Consider the following 13,867-nt stretch of genomic DNA (forward strand, 5'->3'; position numbering starts at 1 on the left):
GTGTTTTTCCTGCGCTCGTCGTTCCTCGAGGCCGTTCTGAGTCGCTGTGACTGTGGTCAAAATACTGTTTCCTTCCGTGAACCGCTCTTGGTGGGGCCGTGTCCTTTTCCCCACTGCTTTTATTAGGTTTTTCCGTGTTTTCGCGGAGTCGTCTGAGCTCGGCACTCGCTGCTTTCCAAAATCTCGTTTCAACGTATCGCGGCGCCGTCACCGCGCGCAATCCACTGTGATGCATGATTCTGTTTCTAAAAACTGCGCCTTTTAGCCGGCTCGTTTTTGCATACGTTTGGACCATAAAACCTCGTATTGTTGAAGAAGAATGCAATTTGTGTCTGTGCTGATCACCGTATGAAAATCGGCGTGTCTCGCCCCCTGCCGTGTGCGCGTCCGCTTTTTGCGACCCCGGTACACCCGTTTTTTGTGGTCAGCGAGGAACGCACTTTTGCTGTTATTGTTCACTTTTCAGCGTAACACTGACCCCTTTCATCGTGGCAGGAAACGAACTCTCAGCAAGAATTTTCGAGCACTACTGCGTCGCAGCAGCCTAGTGGGGTGGACACGCATGTGCAGGACGGACAGAAACTGCAAGCTTGTTCCGCAGGCTAAAACTCGCGGAATCCATCAATTAAAAGGCATTAAGTTGCTTCTAGGATCGGCGAATCTTCGTCACTGCTTCTTATCTACACAATGGTTCGGGGAGCATACAGCCGAGGTGGCACCAGCCGCTACAACAGCAACACTGCGAGCCGCGGGAGTAAGTGTTTCACGTCTCAGAAATGGCATCTTTACCGGAAAAAAGTGTGGCTCTTCAAAGTCCTGAGGGGGATAAGAATGGAGCCAAGAGATTTCAGCGGACGTGCACTTCCGGTGGAAGTCCGCTGCCAAGCACTTGGAGAGTAGTCCTCAGTTTCTCCGTGGGCTCTCAAACACGTGTGAACTCGTATTGCGTTGCTCTCTGTAATCGTCTCTGATTTCTCCGGCGTATTCTCTACTCTCCATATCGTCGAGAATCTGTTCGTGCAGTTAGAAGTGTTTCCGCGTCATGGGGCAATGTCCCTCACGAGGGAGGCTGTAGGGAGAGAATCGTAGGAGCTGCCGACTTGTGGCGCTAGAGGTAGCAGCCACGTATTGCCAACGAAGAGAGGCGGAGCTTTTCATTGGATCAGGAGAAGCGTAACTTTTTAGTGGACGAATTTGAGAGGAAATTAGCTCAGAGAGTTGCCCACAAAAGCACAGACGACGCGTGTTGCTCGAACGGGGCTCCAGGTAGCGCCGCTGTGGGTATGCGAGATTCTTTCCAAGGCGCGTTTGTTCGTTTGGCGACGAACAACACACATTGTCCGAGCGCATTTCGTGGTCACCATTCCTCGGGAAGGGCCCTGGAGTGGTAGGCTCCCGCGATCCTTTCTGTATTCAATGTTGCGGAGAAGTCCCCGCATCTGCACGGGTCTTGATAGCAAAGAACGTAGACGCCCATGCTGTTTCCCCACCTCTGCTCCTCCGAATTTCGACGATTCGGTTTCCCCGCTGTCCTCTGTTCCGTCGCTCGGAGACGGGAAGACGACGCACAGTCGCTCGGCCCAAACAAGGAGATTCTGGAAGGTCGGTTGACGCAGAGCCAGAGTTCTGCCGACATCTGAAGAAAATCCTCCAAGGCTGTTTCCAACGCGCAGCTCACGTGTTTCTCAAAGGCGTGGCGGACTTCTTTCGATCAAGAAGTCCCGAGTTTCTGTTCTCTTCTTCGTGCAGCCGGTGTACGCAGCTGGGCGCGAGCCCGCGTTTACGGAATGAAGAACAACTCTCGCCTTCCTGCGGGACGAGGCAGGGGTGGACCTTCTAGCAATCTCGCTATTAGCCGAGGAAGATACACCAACTACCGCGGCGCCAGGTACACGCGCGAATCCAAAAGGAATCCTGAAGTGGCTACAGAAAAGGGTCTGCCTCCGGACCAGGTGCCACCGGAGTCCGTTCCTCCCTTCTGTTTAACGTCCCTCTTCGTCGTTCCTCTCATCAAGTTTTGCTTTTCCACGTGACATCCTTCCGTGCGATACAGTTCTGGAACTGAAAGAAGGCAGTTCTGAAGCTCCTCACTTTTTTCTCGTAAGGGACTAGCCTTTCGAAGAAAAACGCGCGTGTTTCCGTGTGCATGAGAGCTCATACTGTTGTGCGGATGCCGTCTGCCTTTCTCACACAACATTCTGTCCCTGAAGTCATCCAGGGAACGACGTGTGAAGAGTCGTCGGATTGTGAAGGGTGTCTGCAGTCGGTGGCCTTGATTTTTCTGACGACTCTTTGTTCCTCCCCATCTGCACGTGGGGGTTTCGGGTCTGGACTTGTCTTGCAGATGAGTTCCGTTCAAAGCAAGGGATACGCGCTTCCTCTCTACGCACTCTGTCTCTTTTCTGCACGCTGTCTTTACATCTCCTCGTCCCATCTTCCCGTGGGAGCACTGTGAAACACTGCTCGCCCATGACTGTATGCGCAGAACAAAGTCTGGAAGTCTCGCGGGTGTTTTCGGCGCGTTTTGCTCGCTCAGCTCCTACGGACGTGGTCGTGGTGGATACACAAACAACCGCGGCTCTTCTATGGCTGCTTACCGCAACAACATGCCTCGCAACGGCGTTCAGAGCTACCGCGAAAGATTGAGTCAGAGAGGCGGTCGAGGCGCCCGAGGCGGCGCCTTCGCCTCGCGGAGAGGAGGCCTCAGAGGCGGACGCGGCGGGGCGCGCGGCGGCTTCCGCGGCGGACGCGGGGGACGAGGAACTCGAGGCGGTCGCGGCGGACGAGGAGGTGCGCCGGTGAACAAAGAGTCTCTGGACGCCGAGCTCGACAAGTACATGGGCGATGACAACATCAAGAAGCGCCTGGATAACGACTTGGAAAACTATTTTAGCCGCAGCGGCGGTGTCGGGGGTGCGCCGGCCCCTGGATCTGGAGCCGCTGGTCCGGCCGGTGATGACGCTTCGCGCGTTGCAGCAGGAGTCGTTGCCAACGGAACTGCGGCCGATGCCGGCGTCGCTTCTACTGGAGTTGCCCCGAGAGGTGAGAGGTAGACAGACATTTGTGTATATGAGTCAGCGTTTCTGTTCTGCGTGTATGCATGTCTGTCTTGGTAGGCATGCGCTTGAAGTTGCGGTGCCTTCCGTGTCACCAGATAGTTCGTATCCGTAGGAGTAGGTGTGAGAGAAAACTGTAGGACGTGTTACCCTCCAAGGCAGGATCATCGCGTTGATGGTCGTCGCCTTCACTTTTTTCACGAATTACGGAAGCATCGTGTAAACATAGGAAGACATACGACACGAAAGGGTCACAGGAAACCTCGGACTGAAAAGAGCCGTCCTTCTGTTTTGAGGTAGCTCGTAAACGGTGAGAGTTTGAGCATCGAATGGGGGCACCTGTTTGGCGGTCCTTCTGCCGGAGGGAACAGGCGGCTCTGTCCAGTTTTCTTCCGCAGACAAACGGAGAAACGCCTTTCGCGTGGGCCAGCAGTGGCGTATTTGTGTGTTTCCGTTGTGTTTGTAGGAGGCATGGATGTTTCTATGGACAACAGTCTTTAGGCGGTGAGGGATGACGGACACACGCCCAACAAGCAGAATCATGTTGTGCGCGGGGTCGTGCTTGCTAAGAGGCCCCAGTTCCAAGCGTAACTACATAGGAGGCCAAGAGTCTCGGCTGAAACGAATCGCAGATAATATTGGTGTTTTCGGTCAGTATGGTTGTCTTCTAAGATTGCATTTTGGCGCTCGATGTTCTGGATGCGACGGCATGCAGAGATGAATCGTGCAAGCCTTGACGCGTGTGTGAGTTTGAAGAGACATGCATGCTGATGTGTGTAGAAACTTGTTTAGCAGGGAAGTTGAACTTCAGAGAGGAGAAAGATGCCGCTATGAGATGTCTGTCCTTGAGAAGGATTTTGCTGCATTGAGTTTTACGGGGTTCACACCACGAGACTGACGTCAATTACGAGAGAATACGATGTTTGTATTAAAATATGTGTTGGATGGTGGAGGCATTGACGGTCTATGGATGACGCCCGTGGTGAACTACGATATGTGGCGGCGCCGTAGGCGAGGCATGCTGATACAGGGACGGTCGCCAAGAGCTACGGAGGACCAGAATCGACACAAACCTGTCTTGACGACGAGAAGGGAATCGAGTACTGGAGCAGAAGAGACGGTGGAACGGTCAACGTAGAGGCTTGCGGTTCTGGTCTAAAGACGAATTTCGTCGCTAAGGCGAATTTTTGCGTGCTTCTCTCTTCGTTTAACGTTTTTGCATTTCGAGCATCCCTCAAACATGTTCTGCCGCCCGGTGGCGGGTGTGGAAGACATGCATCTACTTTAGCGTCTGTAGTGACATTCTCAGCATAAACGCCTGTCGAAGCGAGGGAACCTTAAAGTTGATTGGATGCTTGTATGCTAACCTGACACAATTCTAATCAAGAAGCTTCCTCTGACGTACAATGGAGCCTTGCAGAAATGTGGGCGTCGGAATTCACACACTTGAGCAGGCTTCCGTCTCTTTTTGCCTGGCAGCATGTGCAATTTGCTGACACTGCGCAGCGTAGACGGTCAGGACAGCTTCCAGTGGCTGCGGTGCTCCTTTAGGTTTTTATCTGTGGTTTACCTACCGTCTTCCCAGGGTGTCAGGGGTGATCCGACACTAGACAGCAGCTTCCGCGGAATGCATTATCTATTCGAATCGACTGCGGAGACGGTGTTGGTGTGTCACTTCCGAGACACGAAACCTAACGGCATTTTCCTTCACACCACGGGACATCCGCGCTGGCAATAGAGGCGTCGGACCGTTGTTCCTTTACTGATGTGCAGTGAGGTGGCCACCTGAACCGGGCAGATTGTGTATAGCCATAATAGTATTATCTCCAGTGTTGTGGACAAGCCGGACAGGCCGGCGGTGCATGTTGAATATTCGTGCTCGGATCAAAAACTACCAAGAAGAGAGGTCTGCTCGCTAACGGGGGCAAGTGGTGGATGAGTAAACGCGGTGGGCGCGTGCTGGGCTCGAGCGTCGGTGAGTTTTTCTTCTCGTGAATAACGCAGGTCGGCTGTAGAAGCACCGTGGTTGCCACGTGTCGTTCAATCCACACAAGAACAGGAATTTTACATCCAGTCTAGAACAGGAAATTTGAAGGGGGTGGTGCGATGGTAGACTTAATCGAATGAGCTACAGAGGAGAGATTGGAACAAACTGAAACGAGGAGAAACCGTACAGCACAAAATCCTTCACTTTGGAAAGATGCCAGGTAAGGGTCAAGCGACGCGGAGCTTTCAGTACTTAAGTTCACTCCAGGCTGCTTTTCTTCGCCAAGCTCATAGACTCTCGTCGTAATACATGGAGGAGCGTTTGCGAAGATTCAATGATCTGCAAACGAAAAACGGACCCCAAGACCAGTAATGAGGAGCCCTAATCAGTGAAAGGCGTAAACACCCTGGTGGTCGGGCACCCGTTGATGAACAACTCAAAATAAATAAAGTCCTACCATCGCTACCTGGTGGTGCAAGTTGATGCATTACTATTGTTCACGTTACCAACTTTACTTGTGAAATGTCAAATCTACGTGGCTGCACCACGAAACATCTCGGCATCAAGTCGGGCGTTGGGCGAAAAACAAAAATAGTACTGAGGGGAGAGCAGGAATGATGAGTGTCGTTCGAGGAAGGGGAATCCATTCATCTCACCTTCATATATGCAGCTTCTGTGTCTTGTATCGTTTTGTCGTATTCTTCTTTTGCTTGCATGTTTCTTTCGTTGCTTGCTGTGCAGATAGTACACACGAAACCCTGCGGGCCACAAGAGTTCACTTAAATACAAGGAAGTAGGATGCCGCGTTAGTTCTTGGGAAAACGGTGTCCTAACCACCAAAATAGATGTGTGCAAAGAGAAGTTACCATCTCCTCCGTACAAATCCGGCATTAAGGACTTGCATGAAAACGAAGAACCTGTGCCACTGCATTGCACGCACAAGGTTTCCGAACTTGCCGATAGTTTTTCTTCGCCAAATGCTCACTTGCGGTTCATGCATCGCGCGCAGCGCATCGTGAAACAAGGTCATGTTGAATGGTATCATGTCACCAGGAAAAGCCCGCTTTTGGGACTGATTCCTTCGCAGGGTTCCAAGTTGCCCTTTTCAGGAGACGGTTCCCTAGCAAGCCGTAGGTACGAGCCAGTCTTCTTGCTTGCTGATGGTATGGCCTCTCTCCATGGAAAACAAGATGTTTACCGAGTGTGCTGGGGTTGGATGATCAAAAACAGACATTCGGTGGCGCGCGCATCTGACGGGCATACCGTACCGTTTAGCTTCTGCAGTTTCTCGGTCAAAGCGGCAATTCCTCGCTGAACTTTCTCTTTTTCTTCGCTCTCCTGTAAACAACATCGCTTCACCACAGTGCCCCAATTAACAAGCGGCAAACCGGCTTCTAGCGATGATGGGAAAGAGTGTATGATGCCAAGCCAACGCACGGCAAAGCACTGCGCTGTAAACATTTTGGAACACAGCGTGACGTGTTTACAAACAAACATGAGAGCTGCTCTCAGTGAAACGATGTAGATGGCAAGAAGAAATAACGCCAATATCGTGTAGAGCATTCGCAAGTATTTCTTCACTATACTGTGTTTCAATGTGGCAAAGTGTTCTGGATACCAGCATAATTTGTTTGCCGATCTCATCCCTCTTGCGCTTGAGGTCCTCTATGCACTTGAGGAGTTCATTGCCGCAGTTAGACAAGTTCGTCGGGTGGTGGTTGGCCATCATTTTGCCTGCGTCACCTCGAACCCTTTGCCCTTCTAAATGGTGCGTTCGACCCCGGAGGTGTCCCCAGCAAACAGGTGGATGCAAGGCAAATTTACGCTGGGGTGGCTGGTGTCCAGCTGCAATGCCAAAATCAGGAATAATCAGTAAAATTCTTGCTGCTTGTGCTTGTTGAATTTACCTTCTCAATAAAGGTGATTCATAGCACACTACTCGAACAGGAGAAAAATAACAGCAGGGAATCTCGTTCGCTTCCGAAGATTTACAGACAGGGTCCTGTAGTTATTGCATGAATTCCAAGGCGTGAATCCATTCAACAGGATAAGGCAAATCTACCAACACGGACACACACAGTTTGGTGAGTCTACGCAACATCGAGTTGATTCTCATGAGAACTAGGTGTGTTACAGAATGCCGTGACGTTATTTGTATCTCAAATGTGCAATTCACTTTCCCGTCTTTGCAGGATGTTGGGAGCACTAGGGCAAGGCGTTGTGTTCATTTATGGATTTGATCACAAGCTACTTCCTTATACAACAGACCTCGTGCCGCAAAAGTTGCCGGCCCTCATGAATTCAGTTTACTAGCAGCTTTTGCGGCCACTTCCGTCCGTGTAGGACAGTACACGTCTCAAAGAAAAACTAACGCCCCACAGAAGCGGGTCTGATTGGCTGGTAGTGAGTATCGATGAGGTTCGACAAAAGCTCATTCATTTTGCTGAGCGCATATTGTCAACCCAAACCCAATCAACTTTGTCGCTTTTGCTTCGGTGTCAAAATGTGGACGTTTTTTGTGCAGAGTCAGATTCCCCCATCTGGGAATTTACAAACAGTGGTTGAGATCTGCTCGCTGTCAAAGTCCGATTCTCTGCATGCCCAGGTGATGTGGTATTTATAACTTGTTTTGCTTTGAACTGTTATACATAACAGTTGTACCGTGTTATTTCTTTTATCGGATACGGCCTCGCAGCGCTGCAAGTGGCGAATGAATCGCTCACGGGCAATGTGCCGGGTGGAGTGTGGGGGGGGGGGGTGAGAGAGAGAGAGTCGGTCTGGTGAATCGTATCATCTACTCTGCATCCTTCATAAGCACTATACTTCAGATTTTATATCTGACGATGAACAAGCATACTGTGTGTGCTATGGCTCCCTGACCGGCTCTAACCTATCGACAACTCCCAGAAAACACCCCACTATTGCTCCCGAGGGGAACTTAATTGGCTCCAGTCCATATTATGGTTTGCGTGTAGTATCCACCTTAAATGCGCACCGAAACATTCCAACCCAGTAGCCTCGTTTAAGATTACAGTAGTGCTTTTCACACGTAAAGGAATCACCGTAAATCCAGAAACTGTGTGTGCTCGCATTATGTGTATCTCGCGGTAGCTGCGGCAGTCGCTGCAAGTTTCAGTACCCCTGGTGCAGCTGAGTTCTGTGCTGCGAAGGAAGATATTGCGGGTTCATTGCACGGAAACCATCTGGGAACGGAGTCAGTGCGAAAACCAGGATCCACGTTTTCCATGTTTTTAAGAAGCTCCTGATCCCTAACTGTGCAAGAAAGGAACGATTTTCCACGACAATGCAAAAAGCCTTCAATATTTCTGGTGATGGAAAGGCACTTCGCGTTGAGGTGGCGGTATATAGTACAACTACACTCTGAGGCGCAGCAGACGCAAACGGCTGTAGTGCCTTTTTGTCTTCTTATCGCTCGTGACTTCTGGGACTGTGCATTGTTGACCTGAACGATAGATGTCTGTTTTGCACATAACAAGAAACGTTAGCGAAGCTCAGAGGCGTCCAATGGAGCATATATTTATACGTATATGCGTGCGTAGAGCTTTCACACAGTTTATGTATTTTTAATCAAATAAGTGTCCATGTGCCAAAAAGTTATGTAGAAACAATCACGTTTTGGCTTTGTGAAGGCTTCCGCAACACAAACCGGGAAAGAGAATTTCACTCAGAAGAAAGGTAGAGGTGGCCGCCGCCTTCAGACGAGGTGTCATCCGTTTTGTCACCTCGGTACGAAGCAACTACAGCGATCTCTTTGGTAGACCCGAGGAACTCGTTCTCCGAAAAATGGAGGAAACATGTAGCGACCGGCACACGTTAAATCACATGTCTGGGGCACACACGCATGCATGCCGTTGTGAGAATAGATCACGTGACCAGGACACGTGTCAAAATATTCTGAAACAGAAGTAGCTGTGTCCCTTGTACAAGCCGTATATGTACGGCCCACGGTGAAGGCGTGTTAAGTTTGGTTTGATATTCTGTACTAACCAATCTAAGATCGAGATGTCTTTTTGTTACTTGACAAGCAGTGCGTACATGCGCTCTTTTTAATAGGTAGTGTCTTTGGAAGCCGGAAGACGAAATCGTCCCAGTCTCCTGTCGCTTTCGCTTCAAAGCTGCAAAAAACCTTTTCTGACATTGTCGTTTTCAAGGGGTTGTCTTCAGATCAGGAACTCGTACCTTATACCACACCCGAAAGATGAGGGAATGTCAAATTCGAAATGCCACGTCGGAAAGATTACTGCTACTAGTCCCTGAATCTCTTGCAGTGTGTGCGTCGATTGTTTCATGTGGAAGCCGTGGGGCCCCTCTCTCACGGCATCTGCTGCGACTTTTTGTAACCTGAGCAAACAACACTCGCCTCGACTCATGGAATTTGGAAACTTCTTCTCGATTTGGGTACAATGGCCTGAACATGTGCAGAAGGATGCCCACGGAAAGAGAAGCGGCAGTTGGTAAGTAAAGGAACCCTCTGGGCGTTGTCCATCTTCTCTTGCTGACAGTAGCATTCAAGGCGGAAAATTACAGGCAAACGTTGTAGCGGCCGTCGTAGGTTTACCGATTCCATGAAAGCTTCGCTTTCTACTGGCGATCTGTCAGCTTTTGTGCTACTGCGTTTCTCGTGAGTTGAGACACGCAAGCTGGAACTGCCCACGCACACGAAGCGCCTTGACCCCCGCACACCGAAGTGATGAATCTCACCGCGAGGCCTGGCACTTTCTGGAATCTCAAGGCTTTTGGCGCGTTGCAGCGGAAAACCCGGCGACGCTATTCCTTCTATCGTTTGATCTTACGGTTTCTAAATCATTACATCGACGAACGTGAAAAAGAGGCTCCCCTTTCTTGCGAACCCCCTCCAACTCAGACAACCAAACAGCTTCCCCCGGGTTACCTGCGGGACAGTCTGAGGCGCGACATAGAACGAGTCCGTTTTGTGGGAGCGGCCGTACAAAAAAGTAGCATTTGGATTGTGTTCGATATATCTGGATCACCAGTTTCAACAGCAGAGTATGTCCTTCTGGCGCACAAAACTGCTACCCGCGGATTCTGTCTCTCGCTTGAAAAAACTCGTTTTTACGAAGATATGTGGCTATCGGCGGCCTGCGGTCAAACCCGAGCAGCCCGTCCCTGGCTCTAGTCTGTTTCGCAGAGATATTAGTGTGCAGAACATTGAAACTAAATAAAAGGTTATCAGACTACCATAAAAGTGAAAATATGTCCATGGAAATATATCAAAGGCAACAACGAGCGAGAAAATGAAGGTTGCTCAGAGAAGTGTGCAGTTTTTGCTTCGAAACTTACTCAAAACACCCCTTCAGTCGTGGGTGTTGCTGTCTAGGTCGCTTAGCGAGCTCGCTCCTTGGCCAAAAGAACGCAGTTTGCACTGCAGACGTCGAAGACGCCAGAAAAGGCCTGTATCTGTTTAATTCCACGTTCTTCCACTCTCCCGCTTGTCCGTTCGCCTTCTGACAAGTGAAGCGTCACACAAGGAAACGAGATGGACGAAGAAGCGTCCATAGCCGCAGCTCTCGAGGCAGAGCTCGCGTCGGTCAACACACCGGTCTTGTCTTTTTCGAGACCGGACAGTGCAGTTCTATTCTCGGGGTCTTCGTTGCCAAGGCTCCTTTGGTCGGCCAGACGAAAGCACCGCTCTTCAGAGGAAGTGTCGCCGGAAGCTCACAACCGACTTACTCGACGCCCTTCATCTGAGGAAGTGGTTAGCCACCCACATTCCCGAGCGCGTCATTATCAAGGAAGTGCCATTGCATTCGTACCTGGTTCATCTGTCTGTAGAGGCGCTGAAAGACCTTCTGAGACTTCCTTTGGTTTGGAGAAAGATGCTCGAGCACCACCACACCGAAGGACGAGCAAGCTTCTGAGTAGAGAACGGTCCCCCCAAAACGACGTCGGTTACATGCACGCCATTTACGCTCCTACTGCTGAGATTGAGTCGATACTGGGAGACACGTCGGCCGGACCAAGGGTAGCTTCTGGAGAAATCTGGGACCCTTCCTCCACCTTCTGTTCACCAATAGCATCGGATCGAGACGGGAAGCTGGAAGGCAAAACAGAAGACGAGCAGGACGATGGAGGCCTTGCTGAGTTGCTGAGCGTCCAGAGCGAGATTCAGAGGCAACTCGTCCGCGTGCAAGAGGCTATGCTCTCTGATTGCCGAGTCTTTAGCAGCCTAGCTGCACGAGTTGCTGGAGGGGCCCGGTCGCTTCAAAACCCCGATCTTTATCGGAAACAGCTGGCGAGACACACCCGAAACAAGTCCACCACTCCTCTTTTTGTGCCTTTTCGGCCGTTGAACCAGCAGCAGAGAACCGAAACAAGACACGCAACTCACAGCAATGTTTTTGAGGGACGCAGTGGAGACCCTCGGCTGCCGTATGTGTCGGCCGCCGCTCCTGCTCCTCGTTTCTTGTGCACAAGCCCGTCGTCCGGAGTATCGCGAATAAAACGGGTCTCTTCTGCAAGAGCTGCTCAAGCTGAACAATACAACCGTTTGCACTTCCGTGTTACTAACAGCGCCCGACCTGATGCTGCCACGGGAAGATTCTCCGCCTCGACACCGGTCGCCGCAAGCCCTCAAATGAACCAGGTTGGGAGGAAACGGGTGAGGACTGCTGACGATGTGAAAACTCACTTTTTCTTTCACCCCAAAAGTGGGGGAGGTGATGTTACAACGACAAGGGCCCAGAACATTTCTAGAGCGAAAAGGAGAAACCGGCGGCATAGCTTTTCCGCAGACGACCTTCACAGCCTTCAAAGCGGCGCTAACGGCCGTCGCTATGATGCAGATTCCTCATATGCTTGCCCCCCAAGTTTTCCACATCCTCGGGTTTTCAGTCAGTCTAAATCGCCTCAGTCGCCCCGCCCAAGCAAACACGCTCGCAGACTGCGTGCGTTGGCAGGTGAACGAGAGCGCTCCGCAAACTCGCAAAATGCACCGGAGTGTGCACTGGCAACTTTAAATGGTTTTCTAGAAGCGTGTCGCGAAGCACAGGAAACAGATTACGGTATGGGTGTATCCGACAGGCACGCCTTCCGACTGAGAAATTGTGACGAGGAGTTGCCAGCGATTGGTGCAGAAGCCAACCGTGGGCGAGTAGGCGGAACATGCGTTTCTGAGGAATACGATCGAAGGCAAGGAACAAACAATAGTGCGGAGACCGAAGATTTCGGTGAAGTAGACGCGCCACACCTAGTGCGCAGCCAACTGGCGAGCGTGGCTGATTCGTCGGCGCTAGGCGCTTCCGCTGGACACGGTCATCCTGGTGATGCAATGTCTTCCCAGAAGTTCCCTTCGGTTTCGCCTTCGTGCATGTCTCGTGAACACTATTCTACTGCCTGTCCTTCTCGGTTTTCCTCTTCTGTGGCGGACAGCGCAGAGTGCCCACAGAATGCCAGGCACAGGGACCAAAAGAAGAGTACTTTCGATATCGAAAGAGACAAGTAAGAGAGGAACAAACAACTACGGGATCGAACACGCCTGAACGCAGGGATTCTCGACACACAGTCGAAAAAGGATATTACGAGTCAGCCGTAGCACGACTGACAGTCTCCCCTGTGTGCAACACCACGAAACACCTTTCGAAGGACGTAGTTGTTGTCTTTGTGAGCGTAGGTGCATGTATATGCGCAAACATGTCGATAGATGCCTAGTAGACAAACAAACTGCGTGTCCTCGGGTACATCCGGATATTTAGGAGAGTGGGACACCACAAGGCCACAGAGCGTCTACGTTAGTGCCACAGGGCAGATTCAGCTTCGTGCGTGGTTTCGTTCCTTCTCAGACTGAACGAGAGCATGCGGACATGGGAGGAGCAGCGCCAGTTAAGCCACGAGGATCTCCTTGTTCTTCGTTTCAACAGTCAAGTCCGACAGCGGCGCGGGTACGTCTAACTTCGAATCGGTTCCTGCGTGAGCTTTCCACCAGCATCCGACAAGTCTCTGGTCCCTTTGATTGCCTTCTCTAGGCTGCCAACTGCAGACATGCTCTTTTTGGGTTTGGTACAACACGGTGTTTGATGATGAGTTCCAGGCAGCTTTCTTACATCACCACAGCGGCTCTACAGCGGCACCGAATTTCGTGTGACCAGCGGAAAGACTCTGACGCTGGTCTCGCGGCGTTGCCAACTTCACGGAAAACATCGCTGCCCCGATCGTTTTATCCGCCTCTTTACGTTGTTTTTCTTTTGTCTTCGCAAACGGTCAGAAAAGAGAGAGAGACGATGAGGGGGGAGGAGGAGAGGAGCGTAGCTCACGAAAACCTGGAAAGGATCCTGACGTTCGAGCTTCCGCATATTCTCGAGGCTGACAGGGCTGCCAAGGCTGAGAGAGAAGCAGAGAGGCAACTGCTGAAGGCAGCAGCATCCGCTCGCCACGCCATGGCCCTACGAATTCAAACGGCTTGGTTAGCCTTCCAACGGAGACGAAAGAGATCGAAGAGATTGAAAGAAGCTTTGGAACATCTCCGACGTGTCGAGAGAAGCCGAATGAGCTTTCTGTTTCTACACACCGTCGCGAAATTGAGACAGAGAAAACGTGTAGGGGTGAGGTGTCTGGCGAGGGCTATTGAAGAATTGCAGGCTCGCTTCAACATACTTCACCAAGTTACCGCTCTGGCCACATGGGAGCTGTATGTGAAGGAAGCTACAGCTAGTGCAGCGTTGCGCATTCAAGCGGCTTGGAGAGGAAGGACTGGCAGACAACAGTACAAACGCGCAAAGGCTTTACTGGAGTTTGACAGACACTTCCGAACACATGTCATAAAGATTCAATCTGTTATGAGAGGGGC

The 13,867-nt window shown here is 51.1% G+C and overlaps 2 protein-coding genes across 2 annotated transcripts; both read left to right on the forward strand.

Moving 5' to 3' along the window:
* The first annotated feature begins 4 nt into the window (after positions 1-4).
* Positions 5-6,355, forward strand: TGME49_297430 (hypothetical protein). Its single transcript, XM_018782315.1, has 5 exons — positions 5-754; positions 1,750-1,888; positions 2,537-3,042; positions 3,523-5,263; positions 5,785-6,355. The coding sequence occupies exons 1-4, from the start codon at positions 688-690 to the stop codon at positions 3,555-3,557; spliced, it is 747 nt and encodes a 248-aa protein (XP_018638359.1). The 5' UTR covers positions 5-687; the 3' UTR covers positions 3,558-5,263; positions 5,785-6,355.
* Positions 6,356-10,978: 4,623 nt separating this feature from the next.
* TGME49_297440 (hypothetical protein) lies at positions 10,979-12,041 on the forward strand (the record flags this gene model as incomplete). The annotated part of the gene is made up of 2 exons (XM_002371133.1): positions 10,979-11,683; positions 11,817-12,041. 2 exons carry the CDS (start codon positions 10,979-10,981, stop codon positions 12,039-12,041), a joined length of 930 nt encoding a protein of 309 aa, XP_002371174.1.
* Between the last annotated feature and the right edge of the window lie 1,826 nt (positions 12,042-13,867).

The sequence above is a fragment of the Toxoplasma gondii genome, chromosome II, assembly GCF_000006565.2.
Source record: "Toxoplasma gondii ME49 chromosome II, whole genome shotgun sequence".
Lineage (NCBI taxonomy): Eukaryota > Apicomplexa > Conoidasida > Eucoccidiorida > Sarcocystidae > Toxoplasma > Toxoplasma gondii.